The 19829-nt window shown below is 37.8% G+C and overlaps 1 protein-coding gene and 1 pseudogene across 2 annotated transcripts in view; one reads left to right on the forward strand and one right to left on the reverse strand.

The window, feature by feature from the left end:
- Positions 1-494: 494 nt before the first annotated feature.
- Positions 495-19829, reverse strand: part of LOC103445040 (putative disease resistance protein At1g50180) — a 116788-nt gene continuing 97453 nt past the window's right edge. The window contains exon 5 of one of the 2 annotated variants that reach the window (XM_070825216.1): positions 495-2374. In XM_070825216.1, coding sequence (XP_070681317.1) covers positions 642-2374 — 1733 coding nt within the window. In that variant the 3' untranslated portion in view covers positions 495-641. The remainder of the gene's footprint in view (positions 2375-19829) is intronic. The other variant, XM_070825217.1, reaches the window with a different exon arrangement.
- Positions 12700-16039, forward strand: LOC103429527 (ATP synthase subunit delta', mitochondrial-like; annotated as a pseudogene).

Genomic DNA, 19829 nt, shown 5'->3' on the forward strand with positions numbered 1-19829 from the left:
TCGCATCTTGGACAAGTCATTTAATTTTTCTTGTGCCTCAATAGCTTATGCCATCATATTTTTCTCATGTGTTGTGCATTGATTGTTCAACATTACCTTGCAGATGCAATTAGGGATCCATCGCATGTTTCCTTTTGGCAGGGGACCTTGCCATGCCAATTGGGCGGTCACCAAATTTTTGGGTGTTGTATATCATACTAGATAAAGTGCTTGCTTTCTGTAAACCTTACGCTCTAGAACTAGCAAAGCAATTAAGTAATTAAAGACTTTCCAACGCCTAATTCAATTGTTTAGCTTGAGCATATGACTGAGCATATGATTTGCATAGATTACAGATGAACGTGGCGTACAGTTTTCCAAGTATAAAACAAAGAGAAATTAAGCAAATCATATGATATAACACATGGATACGCTAACTGCCTTCAATTATTAACAACATAATCTTCACCTAATTTTGCGAGATTGGCCTTGCCCTCCCAGCTGCATTCGCCACCTTTGCCACACTTGACTCCCCTTCACTTTCTCCTCCAAGGAACAACCGGAAAAGATAACAGAAACACATTATGATTTTACCCCTGAGAAACACAGATAAATAGCAAACAAAATGTAAGCAGCAGCAGTTAGTTATCCTCTTCTCTATCCTACCGAATATCTGTTATTATAACAGAAGGCACGTGTTGAATTTTGTAGAAATCCTCTCCTCCCTCCCCAATCCTTCTACAGAATTCCCGAGACATGCGTCTGATTGTCAGTTCCTTGAGGGTAGTAACATGCTGAAGCCCCTCAGGAACTGCCCTCAATGCGCACCAGAGAACAGACAATCTGCAGAGACTAGGCATGCCTCCTTTCTCTATGCTCCAACTCTTTAATCCCCACAACCCATCAAGTGAAAGAAATTCAAGATTAGGATAACCTTCTTCTGAGACAACTACTTCTGATGAAACAATCGACAAAGCAAAACTACCAAGCCAAAGCATTCTTAAGTTTGGGATCTTCTCAAGTATTTTGAGACTCTCCAACTGTAGATTAGTATCACACAGCGACATCTTAGTGAGGTTCTGATAGTACTGGAGACCTTCCAATGATCCATCTCTCATTCTCCCTCTCAATTGAAGTTTGTATATATGAGGACAACTCAATACCATATTCATTGGTATACCTTCTGCAGGACAGAGCACAGATAGATATCGAAGATGGTTAAATGTGATGCCAGTAGATTTCAACTTTGCCTCCATATTTTCCACCCCACCTGATACGAACAGTTTTCTGAGATTGGTCAATTCAGCAAGATGATTCAAATCACAATCAGCACCTGCAATATTGACTAAACTCTGCAAATTCCCAAGAGCAGCCAACTTCAACCTCCCTCCGTTCCATACGGGTAAATATAAATGTCTCAATTCTTTCATCTTCCAAATCACATTTGGTACTTTCACCACCCTCCCAACAAGCAAGCGTAAGTCTAGAGTTTGCAAACATACCAAATTACCTAAAGATGATGGCAACCGTCTTACTTTACTTCCCCTTAGACTTAAAAACCTTAAGTGGATTAGATTCCCAATAGTACTCGGCAACTCTACTTTTCTCCGTATGCCTTCAAACTTTAGAACCCTGAGCAATTTGAAGTTGCATACTACTGACCGCAAGAATTTTTTCTTCCAGTTGGAGAATCCATATTCTGGGTCGACAAAGAATAACAAAGACCTAAGGTGGTCATTTCTTGTGGGAGCAAATTTATCAACAAATTCTGTTTCCACATGTACAGCAAGTCTTCGACCTTTAGGAATTGTCGCTGTCTTGGTTATCGTGCTGGTAAAATTTACAACGTGAAGAAAGTCCTCCTCTTCTGCCTTTACCAAGCACAAGTCTCGCATAAGATCATGAAGATGACATGTTTTGATCTTCTTAGTTGAACCAAGTGTTCCAACTTGAACCATACATCTTTGCACCAACTCACTTAAGCAAGTATATGCTACATCTTCCAATACTTCCGCTGAACCATGTCTTTGGGATGCTGAAGATATAAAACCTTCTGCTATCCATAACTGAGCCAATCTTTTGACCGGTATCTCATAATCCTCTGCAAAATGGCCTAAATATAGAAAGCATAGTTTTAAACGATATGGTAACTCGTCATAACTCAATGCTAACACCCTTAATGCACCTGCATATTCTTGGTCGCCTTTGTATTCTTGATCAAGATTAGTTCCTCTCCGTATATACGCATGGACATTCTTGTTTACTGTTTTCCACTCCTCAACTGTGACTTTTCTAGCTAGAAGTCCCGCAAGCACAGTAATAGCTAATGGTAGACCTGCACAATGTTTAAGCATCTCCTTTCCTAGTTCTTCCTTCTCAGCATCAATTTTAGAGTCTGAAAATAAAGATAAAAAAATGGTTAACCGTTATGTTCTAGTCATTTCTAATATATTTTATGTACTTTGTCACTGTCCTTTTGGGTTGTTGAATGTTTTTTGCTGTAGAACGTAAATATTAGTGTCTGATTTTTCAACAAAATGGCAGACTTGCTCTGTTGCTGCTCTCAAACAACAGTCTAAATATTATGTAAAAATATCTAGGTACCTAGCTAAACCTAAACACACGCTGCACACCAACACGAACACCCATCTTGGATGATTTAAACTAGAGAATGTCTAACTAATATCCTACACATTCATCAATTTTATTAACGATTGATTAGGGACAATGACCTCACCCTCTCATCAATATTTCCAAGCCAATCAAGTGTATTAAACTGGGAGACTTTGAAATTTTATAGTGCTTAGAAAGTCTTGTTTTAATTTTTGAAGAATTTTGGAGTTTCTTTGGATTGACACTTTGTCTTTGGTTTTTAAATAGGTGAGGAATTAAATAATTTTTCTGTCAAGGATTATTTTTTTAAGTGATAAGATGAAAGTGGATAAGATTACGAGTTCATAGAGTTTGGGTGAATTTTTAATGGAATTTTAGAACATCACGTAATAGAGTTTGGGTGAATTTTTAATGGAATTTTTACGAGTTCCTACACCTTGGACCTTGTTGTAAGATTTAGTGAAGTTTTGGAGCTATTTATAGTTTTCAGCAATTCAGGGGTAGAACTGTAATCACACAAAAATATGGTTAATTTATGTAATTCAATTGCACAGAAGCTTACTATTTGTCCAGCATGGCAGCGTGTGTAAATGTGAGATTAATTTGAGGACCTAAGTGAATTTACAAAACTTAAAGGGCCTAATTTTGTTAAAGGGAAGGGATGTTAAACGATAACATCGGAATCCTAGTGTTTTGAAATAAAGGACTAAGTTCGTGGTTCCTATATTGGGATTATATAGTAATCTATTTATTTAATTTTTTTTTTATGAAACTAGGAATTCCAAATTTATGGGAGGAAAAACTTAACGACAGTTCATATGACGTGGCGTTGGCACAAGCTTTGCGTTGGTCTTCAAGTAGGAGTAATATGGCTGACTTTTATAGATATTAACTTTATTAATTTCATGAAGTGATATTTGATCTTATTGGTTGATCAATGCGGTTAATGTTAATATTGTGCATCTTTGGTTCATTGAAATGCTATTTATTGTTGATTGTGGAATTGTTGGAAAGCATTGTGATATATGTGAAAGATGAAATGGCATATTGGTGATCGACTTATGTTGGGAGTTGAGGTTGGAACTTCAGTATTAAGAAAGAAACTAGAGGTAGTGGAAAGGATCTTTTGTGTAAGTTTAACTCTTGGTCGGTACTAGGTTTCAAGTCAGCTCAAAGTGCACATGGTTTTTATCTGGTAAATTTGGGACTGGCGACAAAGAGTTAAGCAAAATGACTAACAAAAGGGGAAATTGGGATGACTGTGTCACTCAGGCTAGTATGTATAAAAAAACACATTCGAACGATAACTCAGTAGTAAAATGCATGGTATGAGACGTGCAGACCCGCGTGTATTATTACATAAATTAACGGGAATAGACAAAGAGTTTGCATTGCATTCTTGCATTGGTTTTGATAAATGTCTGATATTTGATTATAATACTCCATGACACTTAATTTAGTTTAGTCAATTTACTGTGGTAAAATTATATCCCAATTGAGCTATTGAAGTTCACCCCTCTATTATTATGCAACTTTTCGAACTAGACAATCAAAAGGGTAGACGAGATGAGATTGAATTAGATGTGACGTTAGAAAGTTTAATTTATTTATTTTCTTTGTAGCCATGTAAAGAGTTCTTGAGTTTCTTTTTATAAGAATTTATTTTTCACTCTGTTCCAGTTTCTTTTTATTCTTTTTTTTTTTTTTTAACTTTTGGCTTTTGTTCGGGATTCGGGATTTTTCACCTACTCGGGTCTGGTGCGTGACACAAATGCACCTTACGTTTAATGATTAGGGACAATTATGTGCGTACTTTATCGAAAGCATAAATGAAATGCAGTAATCTCTATTTTATTAGGCTTAACAGATAAACAAAAAAAAGACGCAATAAATGGTAATAGAGTTGACTGAGAAAAGAGAAACATACTTGTTTGATCTCTTCGAGAGATTGCTATCTTCTTAAACAGTTCCCAGCTTTCCTTATCATCTAGCATACGAGATTCATGAACAGAACAATTTTCTCCAGCAATTTCAGCAACGTCCTTCTTCCGAGTGGTGAGTAATATACGAGTCTTTGTTTCCTCACCAATTGGAAATCCAGGTTTTAAAGAGTTCCACGCGTCAGGAGTCCAAATATCATCAAGAACCACCAAACATTTCTTTTCTTTTTGGATGATGCAAAGCCTTTCTGCTATTTGTTCCTTCTTCATTTTCAAAATTTCTTCTATGTCCTCTTTTTCGGTGGCACGAGTAAGCTTGATCAAAATATCTTCCAAAACCTCTTTTCCTTGGCATTGTTGTGATACACACACCCAAGCAAAACAATCGAAGTGACGCTTAATAGCTTCATTGTGATCATAAACTTGTTTTGCAAGAGTGGTCTTTCCTGAACCGCCCATCCCCCAAATAGATACAACTTGGAGGCCTTTTTCTTCTTTCACCAACTGCGAGACTAATTTCTCTTTGTCCTTCTCTAACCCGACAACATCACGTTGAATAACATGAGGATAACTTTGCCTTTGTTCCTTCTGTTGGATTTGTGACCAAGTGGACAATACCTTTCGGCTAATAAAATAGAATAAGAAAAAGGGGGACATCATTATGATGTCTAGCCCTTGATTTGTGGCTTTTACAAAGGCAAAGAATATGTGGCAATTATGGTTTTGTTCCTTTTGTTTATTATATGTTTTTTGGTTATGCCTTTGGTGAAGGGGAGCGGCAGTAGAGGAGAAAAAGGGAGTTGTTTGTTGACAGCTCTAATCAGTGAGCAGAGGAGAGAGCATTCGACTCTCCCAATTGAAATAGAGTTGCTGCTTTCCCCCTTGGTTAGTGATCACTCAATCAAAGATATTTGTGCTACATGTTGTGGCTTTTGGGAGAGAAGGAATTTGGTATATGTTTCCATTTTCTCCATTTGTTCTTTGTTTTAGTGAGAGCTATTGGGTGTATGTGGGATTTGGGTTTGAGAGTTAAAACTCTATTTGTAATCTCCTTTTGATATTAGTGGAATTTCCTCGCCGTCTCGGAACTGGATGTAGGCTTACGCCGAACCAATATAAATCCTTGTGTCATTTGGATTATTTGTCTTATCATATTTTGCCGTTGTTGCTTATTGGTTTCATATTTGACGCTTCCGCACAACAAGTGGTATCAGAGCTCTGAGTTTCGACTTGGGGCTTTGTACTAATATGTCTATGAAACCTTCGAATATGTCGGTGAAATATGATATTGAAAAATTCAATGGGAGGAATGATTTTAGCCTGTGGCGGGTTAAGATGCGAGCTGTGCTAGTTCAACAAGGGTTGCTTAAGGCTCTACAGGGTGTGGAGGCCTTACCACAAGATTGGTCTGCTGAAGAAAAAGAAGACGCTTTGAATCGAGCACATAGTGCAATTATGTTATCACTATCTGATGAAGTTCTTCGTGAGATGGAAAATGAAACTACTGCAGCTGGTTTGTGGCTTAAGTTGGAGAGTATATACATGACCAAATCCCTCACCAATCGTTTGTATTTGAAGCAACGTTTGTACACTCTCCGTATGACTGAAGGTACACCTATTCAAAACCATCTTGATGAGTTTAATAAGGTTATTATGGATTTGAAAAGTATGGATAATAAAATTGATGATGAGGATCAATCTTTGATTTTGTTGTGTTCTTTACCTCCTTCGTATGCGAATTTTGTTGAAACTTTGTTATATGGGAGAGATTCTATTTGTATGGAGAATGTAAAAGCCGCTTTGAATTCAAGAGAGTTAAAGAACAAAGTATTTGGAAATTTGAATGATTCTCATTCTGAGGCTTTGATAGCAAGAGGCAGAGATAGGGAATATGGTTCAGGTAGTAATAAAGGAAATTTGAGATCGAAGTCTAAGATCAGAAACAACACATGCAACTATTGTCGCAAGGAAGGGCATTGGAAAGTTGATTGCCCAAAACTGAAAGATAATGCTGGTGCTAGTGCGAATGTCGTCGATGACGACTTCGACTTTGTTCTATGATGATAGTTGGCTACACCAGATCTGAAATATTAAAAAAAAAAAAAAAAAAAGGAATCTGGTGTTGTGGGTACTCTTAAATCTCTTTGCTACATATGGAAATTTAAGAGTTTGTAAGGATTCTTTGTTATGATTTGAGAAAGTTGCTTAGTAGCCTCTATGTATGTTTGTGTTATGTCAGTTGCTCTTCATCGGTGTTTTTATTGTTTTGGATATTGGTATGGTTTTGCTTTTTTGGTAAAGTTGAATTCAGTGAGGGCCAATTTGTTAAGTTCTGTAAGTTTGGATAGTGAGACACCACACTATTTTGGAGACACCTAATGCGGAACATTTGTGTGGAACCCTCTTGTAGAAGGCAAGTTATATGCTTTCTAACTTTGGTCTATGGATATTTGGTTGGATTTGTTTGCCACTGCTATTTGGTATGTTGGTCTCCATCATCTGCAATTAGTTTTCTTGAAGACTCCAGTTGAGGTATGGTTTTGGATCTCTTGCTGATTATTTGAATTTGAAATTTTGGTTGTCCTGTTGGTGCTCATGTGATGATGGTAAACTTGAGTGAAGGGCATATTTTTGTATGTGGTATATGAGACTTTGTTGCCAAATTTGTAATCAGTTTTGACTTGGAGAATGTGCCATGCTATGTGAATGAGTCTATTGGTGCAGTTTAAGACCATGGTGTTTGTGAGCAGGTGGAGTTCGTTGTGTGTCCAACTTTGGTATGGTGTGCTTGATCTTTTGTCGGTGATATTGAAGAATTTCAGTTCTTCATTTGAATCACTTTTGTTTTTTTAATCAAGGCACTTATGATTTGCAAATTTGGAGAAGACGGTAGAGAAATGTTCACTTTCGTTGGCTTTGGTACAGTTTGAGTCGAGGTGGAAATTGTTATGAGCACTGGTAAGTTTGGGGAATTTGATTTAGTTCCCGTTGGTTTTAGTTTGTACTTTGGGTGTTTATGGTGATTGTTGATTCGATTCTCTGTGATGCTTTCGGAACTTGGTCAAGGTGGAGATTGTTGGATTTGTGACCAAGTGGACAATACCTTTCGGCTAATAAAATAGAATAAGAAAAAGGGGGACATCATTATGATGTCTAGCCCTTGATTTGTGGCTTTTACAAAGGCAAAGAATATGTGGCAATTATGGTTTTGTTCCTTTTGTTTATTATATGTTTTTTGGTTATGCCTTTGGTGAAGGGGAGCGGCAGTAGAGGAGAAAAAGGGAGTTGTTTGTTGACAGCTCTAATCAGTGAGCAGAGGAGAGAGCATTCGACTCTCCCAATTGAAATAGAGTTGCTGCTTTCCCCCTTGGTTAGTGATCACTCAATCAAAGATATTTGTGCTACATGTTGTGGCTTTTGGGAGAGAAGGAATTTGGTATATGTTTCCATTTTCTCCATTTGTTCTTTGTTTTAGTGAGAGCTATTGGGTGTATGTGGGATTTGGGTTTGAGAGTTAAAACTCTATTTGTAATCTCCTTTTGATATTAGTGGAATTTCCTCGCCGTCTCGGAACTGGATGTAGGCTTACGCCGAACCAATATAAATCCTTGTGTCATTTGGATTATTTGTCTTATCATATTTTGCCGTTGTTGCTTATTGGTTTCATATTTGACGCTTCCGCACAACACCTTCTGCCTCTCAAAAGAAGTGGCATCTCCATATTGCGTGCCCGTTATTTGCTGGATGTTATAACCTGGCAATTTCGACCTCAAATCGGAAAGTTTGGCCGTAATGCTCCTAATTTCTGAACCAACCTTGTGACGATAAACGACTTCGTGAAGGATGCAAGCAAACCTTTTCAGAACAAGCTTCACACTTCCTCCCCTTTTGAGAACAACTTTCAAGGCAAAAGATTCAACGACATCCTCCAAATCATAAGCAGCCTCTCTTATAATTTGAACCCAAATGTGTACTACTTCACTGTCTCCTTGTTTTGCATCTGCATCTTTCAGGAAGCCCTGCATGAAAAGTAGCTCGGTTTGTGCATGCTCAATTTGATCGCTGACTCCACTCAAGAACTTCACCTCCTCAAAGAGACTGTCTTTGAGCCCTTCGATTACCATTGAAACTACCGCCTCAGCCATATCTCTGGTTTTCGCCAGAAAGAAAAAAAATTAAACAAGCTTTCTTTTTCGACTTCTGTTTTTCTGATTGATTAAAGTGGTTAACTGGAGATGTCTTTTCTGTTTTTCCCCTCCTTCACATGCTATTTATTCAATTGTTTAGTGAATCAGTTGAAACATTTGGAAGAGTGCATATGCATAAAAGGAATAATTTACGTTTGGAAGAGTGCATATGCAAAAAGGAATAATTTACATTTTGATTAGGGCAAGGCTCCTTTTTCCACCCTTCACTCCATTAACGCAAGGAAGCAACTGAGGGAAAGATGCTCAAGATGAGAAAGCCACCACTGGAGAAAACGTGTGGTCCTGGAAAAGCCGTGGAAGATGCTCAAGATTAAGGGAAAGTATTCTTAATCTTGGCAGCTTCTCTAGTATTTCGATGTTGTCATCCTTGAGAAGAATTCCGGACAGTGTTAGCTTGGTAAGGTTTGGAAAGCACAGGATCCCTTCTGGTAACCTCTCAATTTTCCCTTTATTCGTAGCTTGTATATCTCAAGACAACTTAATATATACTATGTGAGTCCACGACTGGAGATTGTTAATTGTGAAGCTTATTCTATCCCAGTTTTTAGACAGATTCACCTTCAACACCAATTTTCTAAGATTGGTTAATTTAACCAGATCATTTAGATCACAGTAGTTGTCACATCCTAGACTCGACTCCGTCGTAGCATGATATTATCCACTTTGGGCTTATCATTCCTTCACATTTTTGTTTCTGGGAACTCACGAGAACTTCTCAGTGAGTCACACATCCTAGGATTGCTCTCGTCCAAACTTGCTTAACTTTGGAGTTCCGATGGAATCCAAAGCCAGTGAGTTCCCAAAAGACCTCGTGCTATAGGAAGGAGAGCATGTACATATAAGGCACATCACCCTCTCTTCGTTGGTTAATGTGAGATCTTACAATCACCGTCCGTTCGCGAGGACATCGGGCTCCCAAATGGACAATATCTTTTTATGTGCTCGTGCCGAAGTCCAAGAACAAAACTGTAAAGGTGTGGCCCAAAACTGACAATATTTTACTACGGTGAAACCGAAACTGGGATGTGATAGTAGCTACTTGAAACATTGACTAACGTCTGCAAATTGACGAGAGTAGCCAACGACAAATTTCTTACTTGCTCTGTAACTTCAGGGTAAATATAAATGTCTCAATTGTTACATCTTTCTGAACACATCTGATATTCTCAGCAACGTCCGTAGAAAGTGTAAATTAGAGTGTGCACGCATACCAAATTAGCTACAGATGATGAAAACTCTATAATTTGTGTGCTTCAAACTCACAAACCGTAAGTGAACTAGATTCCTAGTTTCACTCGGTAAACACTTACCTTGCAGCATACCTTGAAACTTAAACACTTAGGCAGGTTCGAAATGCGTGAACAGTGACCGTACAAGGTTTTTCTCCCAGTATGAATCATAGTATTCTGGGCCAAAGTATAACAAACACCTCAAATGTCCATCACTTTCATCTCTTGCAGAAGCATATTTATCGACCTTTCCGTCGGCAAGTCTTTGAACTTTACCCATCGACAAATTCATAATACGAAGAAAGTTCCCCTCTTTGCTTTTAAATGCACAAGTCTCACATACGAGACTGGAAGACAAGAAGTTTTTATATTCTTAGTTGAACCATGTTTTTCAACTTGAACCATACACCTGACTACCAACTCACTTAAGCAACTCTATGATACAACTTCCATCGTCTCTACGCTTGCTAATGATATAAAACCTTCTACCATCCATAGTTGACTCAATCTTTTTACCAGTATAGTCATAAACTTTAGGAAAATGGGCAAAATGGTGAAAGCATAGTTTTAAACCATATAGTAAGTTAATCATAACTCAATGCCAGTCTCCCACTCGTCAAGTGTGTCTTCTCTGCAAGCACAATAACGGTTAATGGCAAACCCACGTGATGTTGAAGGATATTCGTTCCTAGCTCTTTCTTCTTTGGATAGATTTTAGGGTCTGAAAAACAATATTGAAACCAAATTAATTGACAACTACGTTTCTCAACCATTAGCCATTTCATAATCATCATATCCTTCCATCTTTGCTTTTCTTTTCAGAGTAATTCCCTTTTTTTCGTTCAGTGCAGTGCCAAATGGAAGGATATGTATGATCAACTGATAAAAAAAAAAAAAAAAGGTCGTACCCAGTGCACAAGGCTCCCGCTTTACGCAGGGTCTGGGAGAGGTGAATGTCGGGTAGCCTTACCCCCATTTATGGAGAGGCTGCTCCCAAGTCTCGAACCCGAGACCTACTGCTCATGGGCGAAGGCACTTGCCATCGCACCAAGTGCGACCTCTTATGTATGATCAACTGATAAATAAATAAATAAAAGATTGAAAGTTTGTGAGAGAACATACCTGTATTTTCCTTTCCATACATTGCTATCTTCTCAAACAGTGGTAGAGGAAACCATTTTTGTCGCATAACTAGCTACTTCTTCGTTGCGAGTGGTGAGTATATACAAGTTATTGAACTTTTACATAAACTTGTCTGTGTTTCTTACTATGAGTACAAAAACAACTATTAACGATCTAATGATGATTATTGTCTAACATGTGTGTGCTTCATTTCTTCGCAGAGAAACGAGGGGGCTTCCTTGAGAGATTTGTTTGAGTCGGGGGTTATCATTCTTCAGGATAGCTAGCCATTTTCAGATGCTAACTAATGTGAAGTTCGCATTACCAACGAACCTTTATCCGAGACCTATGCTTAAGTTGTCACAAGTTTAAGCTAGCCCAAGTAGAATTGATATGTGTGCATATTGGAATAGTAGTCCCTGTAATCGCTACTCGCTTGAGCGTTTTTTACTAACTCTTTGTATGCATTTTTGTTTGGCCATCAGCTCTGTAACTTTTCTGTTATGATTTTCTCATTAAATTTTGTTACTTAAAAAGGTTCCCTGGGACGGTATCTACCAAACCTTTATAAAAAAGTATCAATACATTTTCAAAACTTCAATGTTACAGAGTCTTTTGACTAAAGATCACTGAAACTAAGTAGATAAATGATATTTAAGTGTTTGGATTAGGTGTTTTTTAAAGCATTTGTAATTGATGGAAGAAAAGAACAAACCTTTTGCAGCCAACACCCGAGCCCCAAACAAATCATTAAAATATCCGATTTGATTTGGTACTCTACAATTATTATTTAGAATTCTTTTGAAAATGGTTTATCTGAGCCATGATTTAGTGTTAAGTAGCTTTTTTTAGCATCAAAGTTTCCCCAAAACATGGCTAATGTGCAGCAGCAGTGTGTGTAATAGTATTCAAAACAAAATCTTATTTCATTTGTGCTTATTAATCCTTTGTATCCTACCGATACACTCATGATTTTTTTGCATAGATTACGAAACAATTATTGTAACCCTGCGAGAAGCCATTTCCGAAACGGGTAAATCGCCAAAATGGTCTCTGAGATTTGCATAACTCATCACTTTGGTTCTTGAGATTCCAAAACGATAAAAGTGGTCATTGAGATTTTCCACCATCCATCATTTTGGTCTTTCCGTTAAAAACTCCGTTAAGTGTCCCGGAGGAAGTTTAGGCAATTTTCAAAGCTTCGTAACTCAATCGTTTCTTAAGCAAATTAGACCTATAATATATCAAAATGAAGATAGGAAAGTGTAGAATAAGATTATACTATTTCAAAGTCCAATGATTGCCGGAGATGGCCGGAAAATAGCTTCAAAGTTGACTGGTCCGAGTGAAAACTTGAAAACTCGCTGGAAACTGCGTAAACTTTAAATTTTCATAACTTCTTCAATACTCAACGAAATCAAGTGATTCAAAAACGAAAATCATATTTGTCGACAAGACGAAGAGAATGGTACTTTTTTTTATGGCTAACTCACCGTGGTTTGGCTGAAAAATGGCTCGAAAGTAGACCAAGATAGCTACTTTCGAACCATTTTCCGGCCAAACCACAGCGAATTAGCCATAAAAAAAAGGTACCTAATGAGTTATGCAAATCTTACCATCATTTTGGCGATTTACCCTTTCCGAAACACAAACCAAACCCTTTCTCCATACTCCACCCCTTCTCTCTCTCTCTCACTCACCCTGCGAGACCCGAAAGACCCCTTACTCCGCCACTCTCTATCTCTCTCCCCGACCCTGCGAGAGCCGAGCGACCCCTCACTCTGCCACGATGCTGCGCCGAGCCACGACCCTCTTGACCCGATCCGCCATCCCCTCAAGGCCCGTCCCTTCTCCACCAACGTCTCTGCGACTGCCCCAGCCGATTTTACTTGTGGAAGAAAGTGGTGCCTCACATAGAACCCCCCAAGACCCCATTGACCTTCATGAAAGCCTCGGCATGCAACCCCGTTGTTGATCCCTACTAAGTTCACTGTCAACTTTGTGCTCCCTTATGCTTCCGAACTTTAGGCCAAAGAGGTCAGTTTTCGGAGAGATTTGTTGTGGGTTTTCTGCAATTTTTTGATCTGAGGTTTGATTTGAGATTTATGTGCTATTAGTGTGGGTTTGGTGCTAATTGTCGTTTTCAAGTCGAATTTGTTGTCTCTAGTTTGAATTGGGTATTCTGCTGTTTTGATTAGGTTTGGATGGGTTGGGAGCTAATTCGATATTAATGTCGATTCACACACGCTTTGATTTTGCTTTGAACTAATATGGGTTTTTTTTAGTTGTTAATTTACTGGGGCTGGAGCTAATTTTGGATTCTCGATCGGTTCGAGTGTTTTCGCTAAACGACTTTAAAGTTCAATGACACTGTACATCTTTGATTGACTGATCAATGTAGGAAGGCGGATTATGATATATGAGTTCTAAGATATATTATAGGATGTAACCATTTCATTTAATAGGTCTTCAAATCATCACAGAGATGCAATGCTACTTACAAAAGATGCCGCCGCATTAATATTTTTGTGCTGTTTCTTGTATGGGACTCTGTTTTACGTTTCCTTGTGAAAGTCCATTTTTCAGAATATGAGTTGACTTTTTGGTTCTTGTTTCAGTATTTTGTTTCGATGTCAAGCTTCCATCTAAATCGTGGTGATTATTCTTGTTATATAAAAATGTCTTTGCTAGATTGATTTTAAGCATTTCTCTGTTTCGGATTTTGAATGTATGCATTTAGCATTTCCAATCATCGGTACCATGTTTTCACTTTGATCTATTCTTGTTACTTTTCTATTGACAGTGTTGGAGAAACAAATGTAACTTTGAATCCATATCGTTTGATGTGCTTGGCCCATGAATGATTTAGTCCTGCAGGCTGCAGTCATTGCTTGGTTTTCATATTTTTCAAACATTTCGAGTACTTATATCCCACTTCCTTATTCTATTTCGTACTGACTTTTGCAACAGATTATAGTGGTGCAATATACACCCCGTTTTCTTTTGTTATTGTTGTAGGCTGAACTTCATCTCACTTTATATGTAAGGATGCTTTATTTGTGTTATCTTTTTCTTTCTTATAAGTCATGTGCTATACATTTTGAAATGTATAATTCAGAGTCACATGTGAACAGATGTGGAAATTAAGTTCCTTTTCAAAATTTTCCGGAGTTGTCAATCGGATGAGAAATCGATACTGCTTGTAATGAAAACTAAAATTCCAACCAGTGATGGAAAACGTGTAGTCTTAATTCCATTTCCTCTCCTTCATCAAGCTCTGTTCCTTTTAGTCCTTTTGATTGGTAAATGGGTATGGAAATCAGACTTGAGTAACATAGCTGAGTGAGTTAGAGCATGGTTGCATGCCCAAAAAAAAAAATGTCATGGTCCCGTTGGCAATTGAATTGTTAGTTTTCTACCTATATGATTTGTGTAATGCATTGCTCATGAGCATAAGCAAGGTAAGTACATCATGAAATATTATACGTGTCTTAGTTTTATTTTTCCCATTTGGAGCTAACTTTGGATTTATTCTTGTAAAACCAAATGAATCTTTCTTTTTCATAAAGAAGAAATCTTTTGGTGATGTATTTTGAGATCGGCATGGTATTCCTTATATAATATATGTGTTATTCGCCTCAGTTTCATTGAAGACTTGCATTTTTAGTGTCGGCCTTGGACAATCATTGAAAACCTTCTTTATTAACCTTTTTTCACTGCATTTCTGACATTGATAGACGGACGAAACATAAACTTTTAGCAGAACTTGCTTCTGATAGATGAAAAGAATATGGAACTAAACACAATGATTAGTTGCATGACTAATTTTAATTTTATCTGAGATTAGTTTCATGAATGAGTTCCTCCTGTAGATAAAGTAAAAATTAAAGTTCAAGTCTTTTCCCTTCATTCAATGTTATGACCCAAAGTCTCTTCCCAAACTGGCGAGCGGTAGAGGGTGGTAAAGTTCACATCCACGGTCCATGTTCTGATTAATATCTCCATGTTCTGATTAATATCTTTCAAAACCATATTTTTGAAAATGTTCTTGTTACCTTTTTAGTGCCAAAACTACTGTTTTGCCCCTTGCTTTGACAGAATTCGATAATGTAACGTTCAACTATTTTTAGTGGGTGGGGTCACAATGTCAGTTGCCAAATATCATGATTATGTTGAGACAGGAACTTTTTGGCTTTAACTTTATCTGTTGATTGTGTGATCAGTAATCCAAAGATACGATGACAAGGATCATAAGTTTTGTTTGCATTTGATTATATATCCGCAGATTCCTAAACATAAATACAAAGATGATATTTGTACCCGTAAGCTTTACTTTTCACAATTCATGTCTTAACAGGTGGACATGGTAATAATACGAACAGGCACTGGGCATATGGATGTTCTTCCTGGACATGTAGCAACATTTGCCGAGTTGAAACCGGGTTCATATCGGTACATGAAGGAACTGATGTTAAAAAATATTTCGTCAGCAGTGGTTTTGCATTCATCCATGCCAACTCTATTGCAGACATAATTGCTGTAGAGGCTGTCCCTCTTGGTCATGTCTATGCAAGTCTTGTCCAGAAGGGGCTTGCAGAGTTCACCCAGAAGCTCAACTCAGCGTCGACTTACTTGGAGAAAGCTGAAGCGCAGATTGGAGTTGATGTGCCAATGTCCTCAACTCTGCTCTCACTGGCTAGTTTTACTAGTCTTTGTGTGATTGTGGATCTTTGCACTTCCAGTACAATGGGTTTTTGCTTGGGATTGTTTTTTATTTCGCTTTCCTGTTTGGAGGACGGAGGGACTTGATGGGTGGGCTTGTTTTTCATTGTTGTTGTGCTTCAAGCATTTGTTTGCCGTCGTGGCACCTTTTTTTTGTTTACTTGTTGAGGCATTACTGTTAAGGATTCGTGAGGGGTTTCTGGCGGCTTTCGGTTTTGGGGACTGATATTGTGGCTGTTTTTGCATTGGCATACGGCCCGTTTGTGTATCATGGGCAGGTAATACCTCAGGCTCTGCCCTTTTGTTTTTGAAATGATTATTTACAATCTTCATGTTAGTCTAATCTGCTGCTATGAAGCAATCTCAGAGCATATTAACGTTTGCACGTGACTTGTTGCTCAAAGAAAGAATAGATTTGGATTTTTTTTTCATCAAAAATGGGATTTTGAGGAGTCAATACTTTGCAAACAATTAGTAAGAGACTTCTAGTTGTGCCATCTCTTTGAATTGTGTTTCGCGTATATTACTATTGGAGATCAAAACCATCTGGAATCGTAGCTTTATTAAGTTGATTACAACAACAAAGCTTATCCCATTACGTGAGGTCGGCTATATGAATCTTACAACTCCATTATGCTCGGTTTTGTGCCATGTCTTTTGTTAAAGCCAAGTAGTTCAAATATTTTCTTAGTCTCTTTCCAAGTCTTCCTCTACTCCTTTGGCCTTGGGCCTTTGTCTCGTGCTCGCATCTTCTAACCAAAGCGTTTGTATGTTGTCATTTCACATGTCTAAACCATCTTAACCGATTCGCTCTCATCTTATCTTCAATTTCGGCTACTCCAATTTGCCTCATATATCCTGATTCCTAATCTTGTCCTTTCTCTTGTGCCCACACATCCAACGAAGCATTCTCATCACTACTACACTCATTTTGTGTACGTGTTGATGCTTCACCGTCCAACATTTCGTGCCATAAAGCATTGCTGGCCTTATTACCGTCTTATAATATTTTCCCTTGAGCTTTAGTGGCATACAACGGTCGCACAACCCACGCGATGCACTCTTTCACTTCATCTATCCAGCTTGTATTGTATGATTGAGGCTCCATCCAATTCTCCATTCTTTTGCAAGATAAATCCAAGATAGTGAAAGTGTTCGCTCTTTGTACTTCTTGATCTTCAATCCTCACTCCTAACACATTTGCACCTTCGTTCCCATTGAACTTGCACTCCATATACTCTGTGTTTGACCTACTTAGGCGAAGTTATTTAGATTCCAACACTTCCCGCCAAAGGTTAAGCTTCACATTTACTCCCTCCTAAGTTTCATCTTTCAACACTATATCGTCTGTGAAAAGCATACACCTAGGAATATAATCTTGAAAATGTCCTGTTAACTCATCCGTTACCAATGCAAAAAGGTAAAGACTTAAAGATGAGCCTTGGTGTGACCTTACAATTATTGGAAAACTTTCGGTTTATCCTTCATGAGTTCTTATAGTAGTTATTGCTCCATCATACATATCTTTTATAGCTCGGATGTATGTTACTCGTACTCATTTCTTCTCTAAAATCCTCCAAAGAATCTCTATTGGGACCCTATGCAAATCTACAAAATACCATGTGCAAATCCTTTTTCATATATCTATATCTTTCTATTGATCTTCGTAAGAGATAGATTGCCTCCATGGTTGAGCACCCTAGAATGAACGCGAATTAATTGTCTGAGACCCCTATCTCTTGCCTCAGTCTATGCTAATTACTCTCTCCCATAGCTTCATTGTATGACTCATTAACTTAATTCCCCTATGGTTCATGCAGTTCTATACGTTGCCCTTATTCTTGTTTTCAAAATCTTATTGAAAAGGTTTGTGAGCCATCTTATGCCTGTATCTCCCAAGAGAATCCACACTTCAATTGGTATATCATCTGAACCCACTGCTTTTCTATGCTTCATTTTTTTCAAAGCTACAACCATTTTTTCCTTCCTGATTCGACGGTATAAGAAGTAATTTCTACACTCTTCGGAGTTACTCAACTCCCCCAAACAAGTACTCATTTCATGTTCTTCATTGAAAAGATTATAGAAATACCCTATCCATCTATCTTTGGCTGCATTCTCTGTAGCTAGAACATTTTCATTTTCATCCTTGATGCACCTTACTTGGTTCAAGTCTCTTGTCTTCAATTCCCTAGCTTTAGCTAGTTTATAGATATCCAACTCTCCTTCCTTGGTATCTAATCGCTTATATATATCGTCAAAAGCCGCTAACTTTGCTTCTCTCACAGCTTTCTTCACTTCCTTGTTCGCTCTTCTATACCCTTCACCGTTTTCTTCGATTCTATCCTTGTATAAGGCTTTACAACATTCCTTCTTAGCCTTGACTTTTGCCTGTACCTCCTCCCTCCACCACCAAGATTCCTTTTGATGTGGAGCAAAACCCTTGGACTCTCCTAATAATCCTTTTGTTGATTTTCGGATACAACGAGTCATATAATCCCACATCTGGCTAGCAAAACCTTTGGACTCTCCCAATAATCCTTTTGCATTTATTATTGAAATCTTAGTTACAATGAATGATTCTATCCAGATTAGTTGCAACATGCTTAAATATAAGTGGAGTGCTAACAACCTTTGCGCTAAACTTTGGCATTTGGACCCTCTCACTTTATCAAATGCCATGTGTCATTTTGTACACAAAGAAAAATAGAAAGAGAACTTTTTAATGCTTTTGGATTGGGATTAAAGATAAAATAAAAAATAAAAAGAATTGAAAGGCATTAAATGTCTTTTTATTTGTGTAAAATAAAGACACATGACATTTGATAAAGCGAAAAGGTCGAAACGCAAAGGTTAGTGCAATTGATGCTAAGCATTTTTCTAAATTGTAATCAGTTGCAATTAACTTAACGTTCCAATTTCCAAGGCAACCCTTCCCGAAGCCTGGTTTACACATAAGTTGTTGTAATGAAGTATAATGATTAGTTTTATAATTTATTCACATAACTTAGAATAGTAAATCTCACGGCTCATGTGCTGTCCGTCCTTCCACTCGATTGTCCGTTTGCTATCGCATTCTTTCCTTTTCTTTTCAAAATTTCTTATTTTTGTGATATTTGAATCCATAGGTAATCTCGATTAATTGTGAGAATCTATGGGTTGACAAATGGTTTCTCTTTTGTTTTATTTATATAGACATAAAAAAAAAAGTTTGAAATGAATATTTGTAGACGCTATGATCATTATAATGTAATGTATTTATATATGATAACAGTGTGATCTGTATGATCTGACGGTTTTGGGATGCCATAGCTGGACTTATTTGAAGTGTGCAATTTTTCTTTTTCAATTCTAGTTTTATCTATAGCTTTGCCCCCTTCCTGTACAGGAAGCTGAGAAGCATCTGTCGGATATGGTTGTGTCCAAGGCAATAGTGGCCAAGATTGAGAGGCCAGTAGGAATAGTCTGTTTCCAAACTGCAAAGGATAGCAACAATGTTCTGAATTCGTGGGCTATGAACTTGGAGAAACTGGTTGATCTTGTTGAGAAGAGCTGCCACCAAATACACAAAGAAACCGTGGTACACAAGGCTTCTCTGAAGGCTTGAGATGATTCAGTATCACAAAATTTCAGGTAGAATTCTTCCGCGTGTGGAAATATAAAACGATGCCCTTAAACCATTCTTGCAGGTAGGCCCTAATCCTTGTTTCGCGGACTAAAGCGACTTTCAGATTCAAGCATTTGGAGTAAATCTTCGTTTGATCGGGGGCGATCAGGCATGTGTACCAAGTTGTTTTTTGTTAGCGTTATGCGTCTTTAAACTAGAAGATTGTTGTAAGCTACCAGCACATGCTTTGCTAGTAGGTAATGAAAGCAAAACCTTGGATGGTATTCGTTTTTTTGCTCTGGGAAGAAATCGAGTGTTTCACTTCACTTGTCTATGTTGTTCTTTGGCCTTGTTAAGATTCTTTGTTTGCTACATGGTTGCCGCAGAATATCTCCATTAGATTTGTGCT

The sequence above is a fragment of the Malus domestica genome, chromosome 07 (assembly GCF_042453785.1).
Source record: "Malus domestica chromosome 07, GDT2T_hap1".
In the NCBI taxonomy this organism is placed as follows: domain Eukaryota; kingdom Viridiplantae; phylum Streptophyta; class Magnoliopsida; order Rosales; family Rosaceae; genus Malus; species Malus domestica.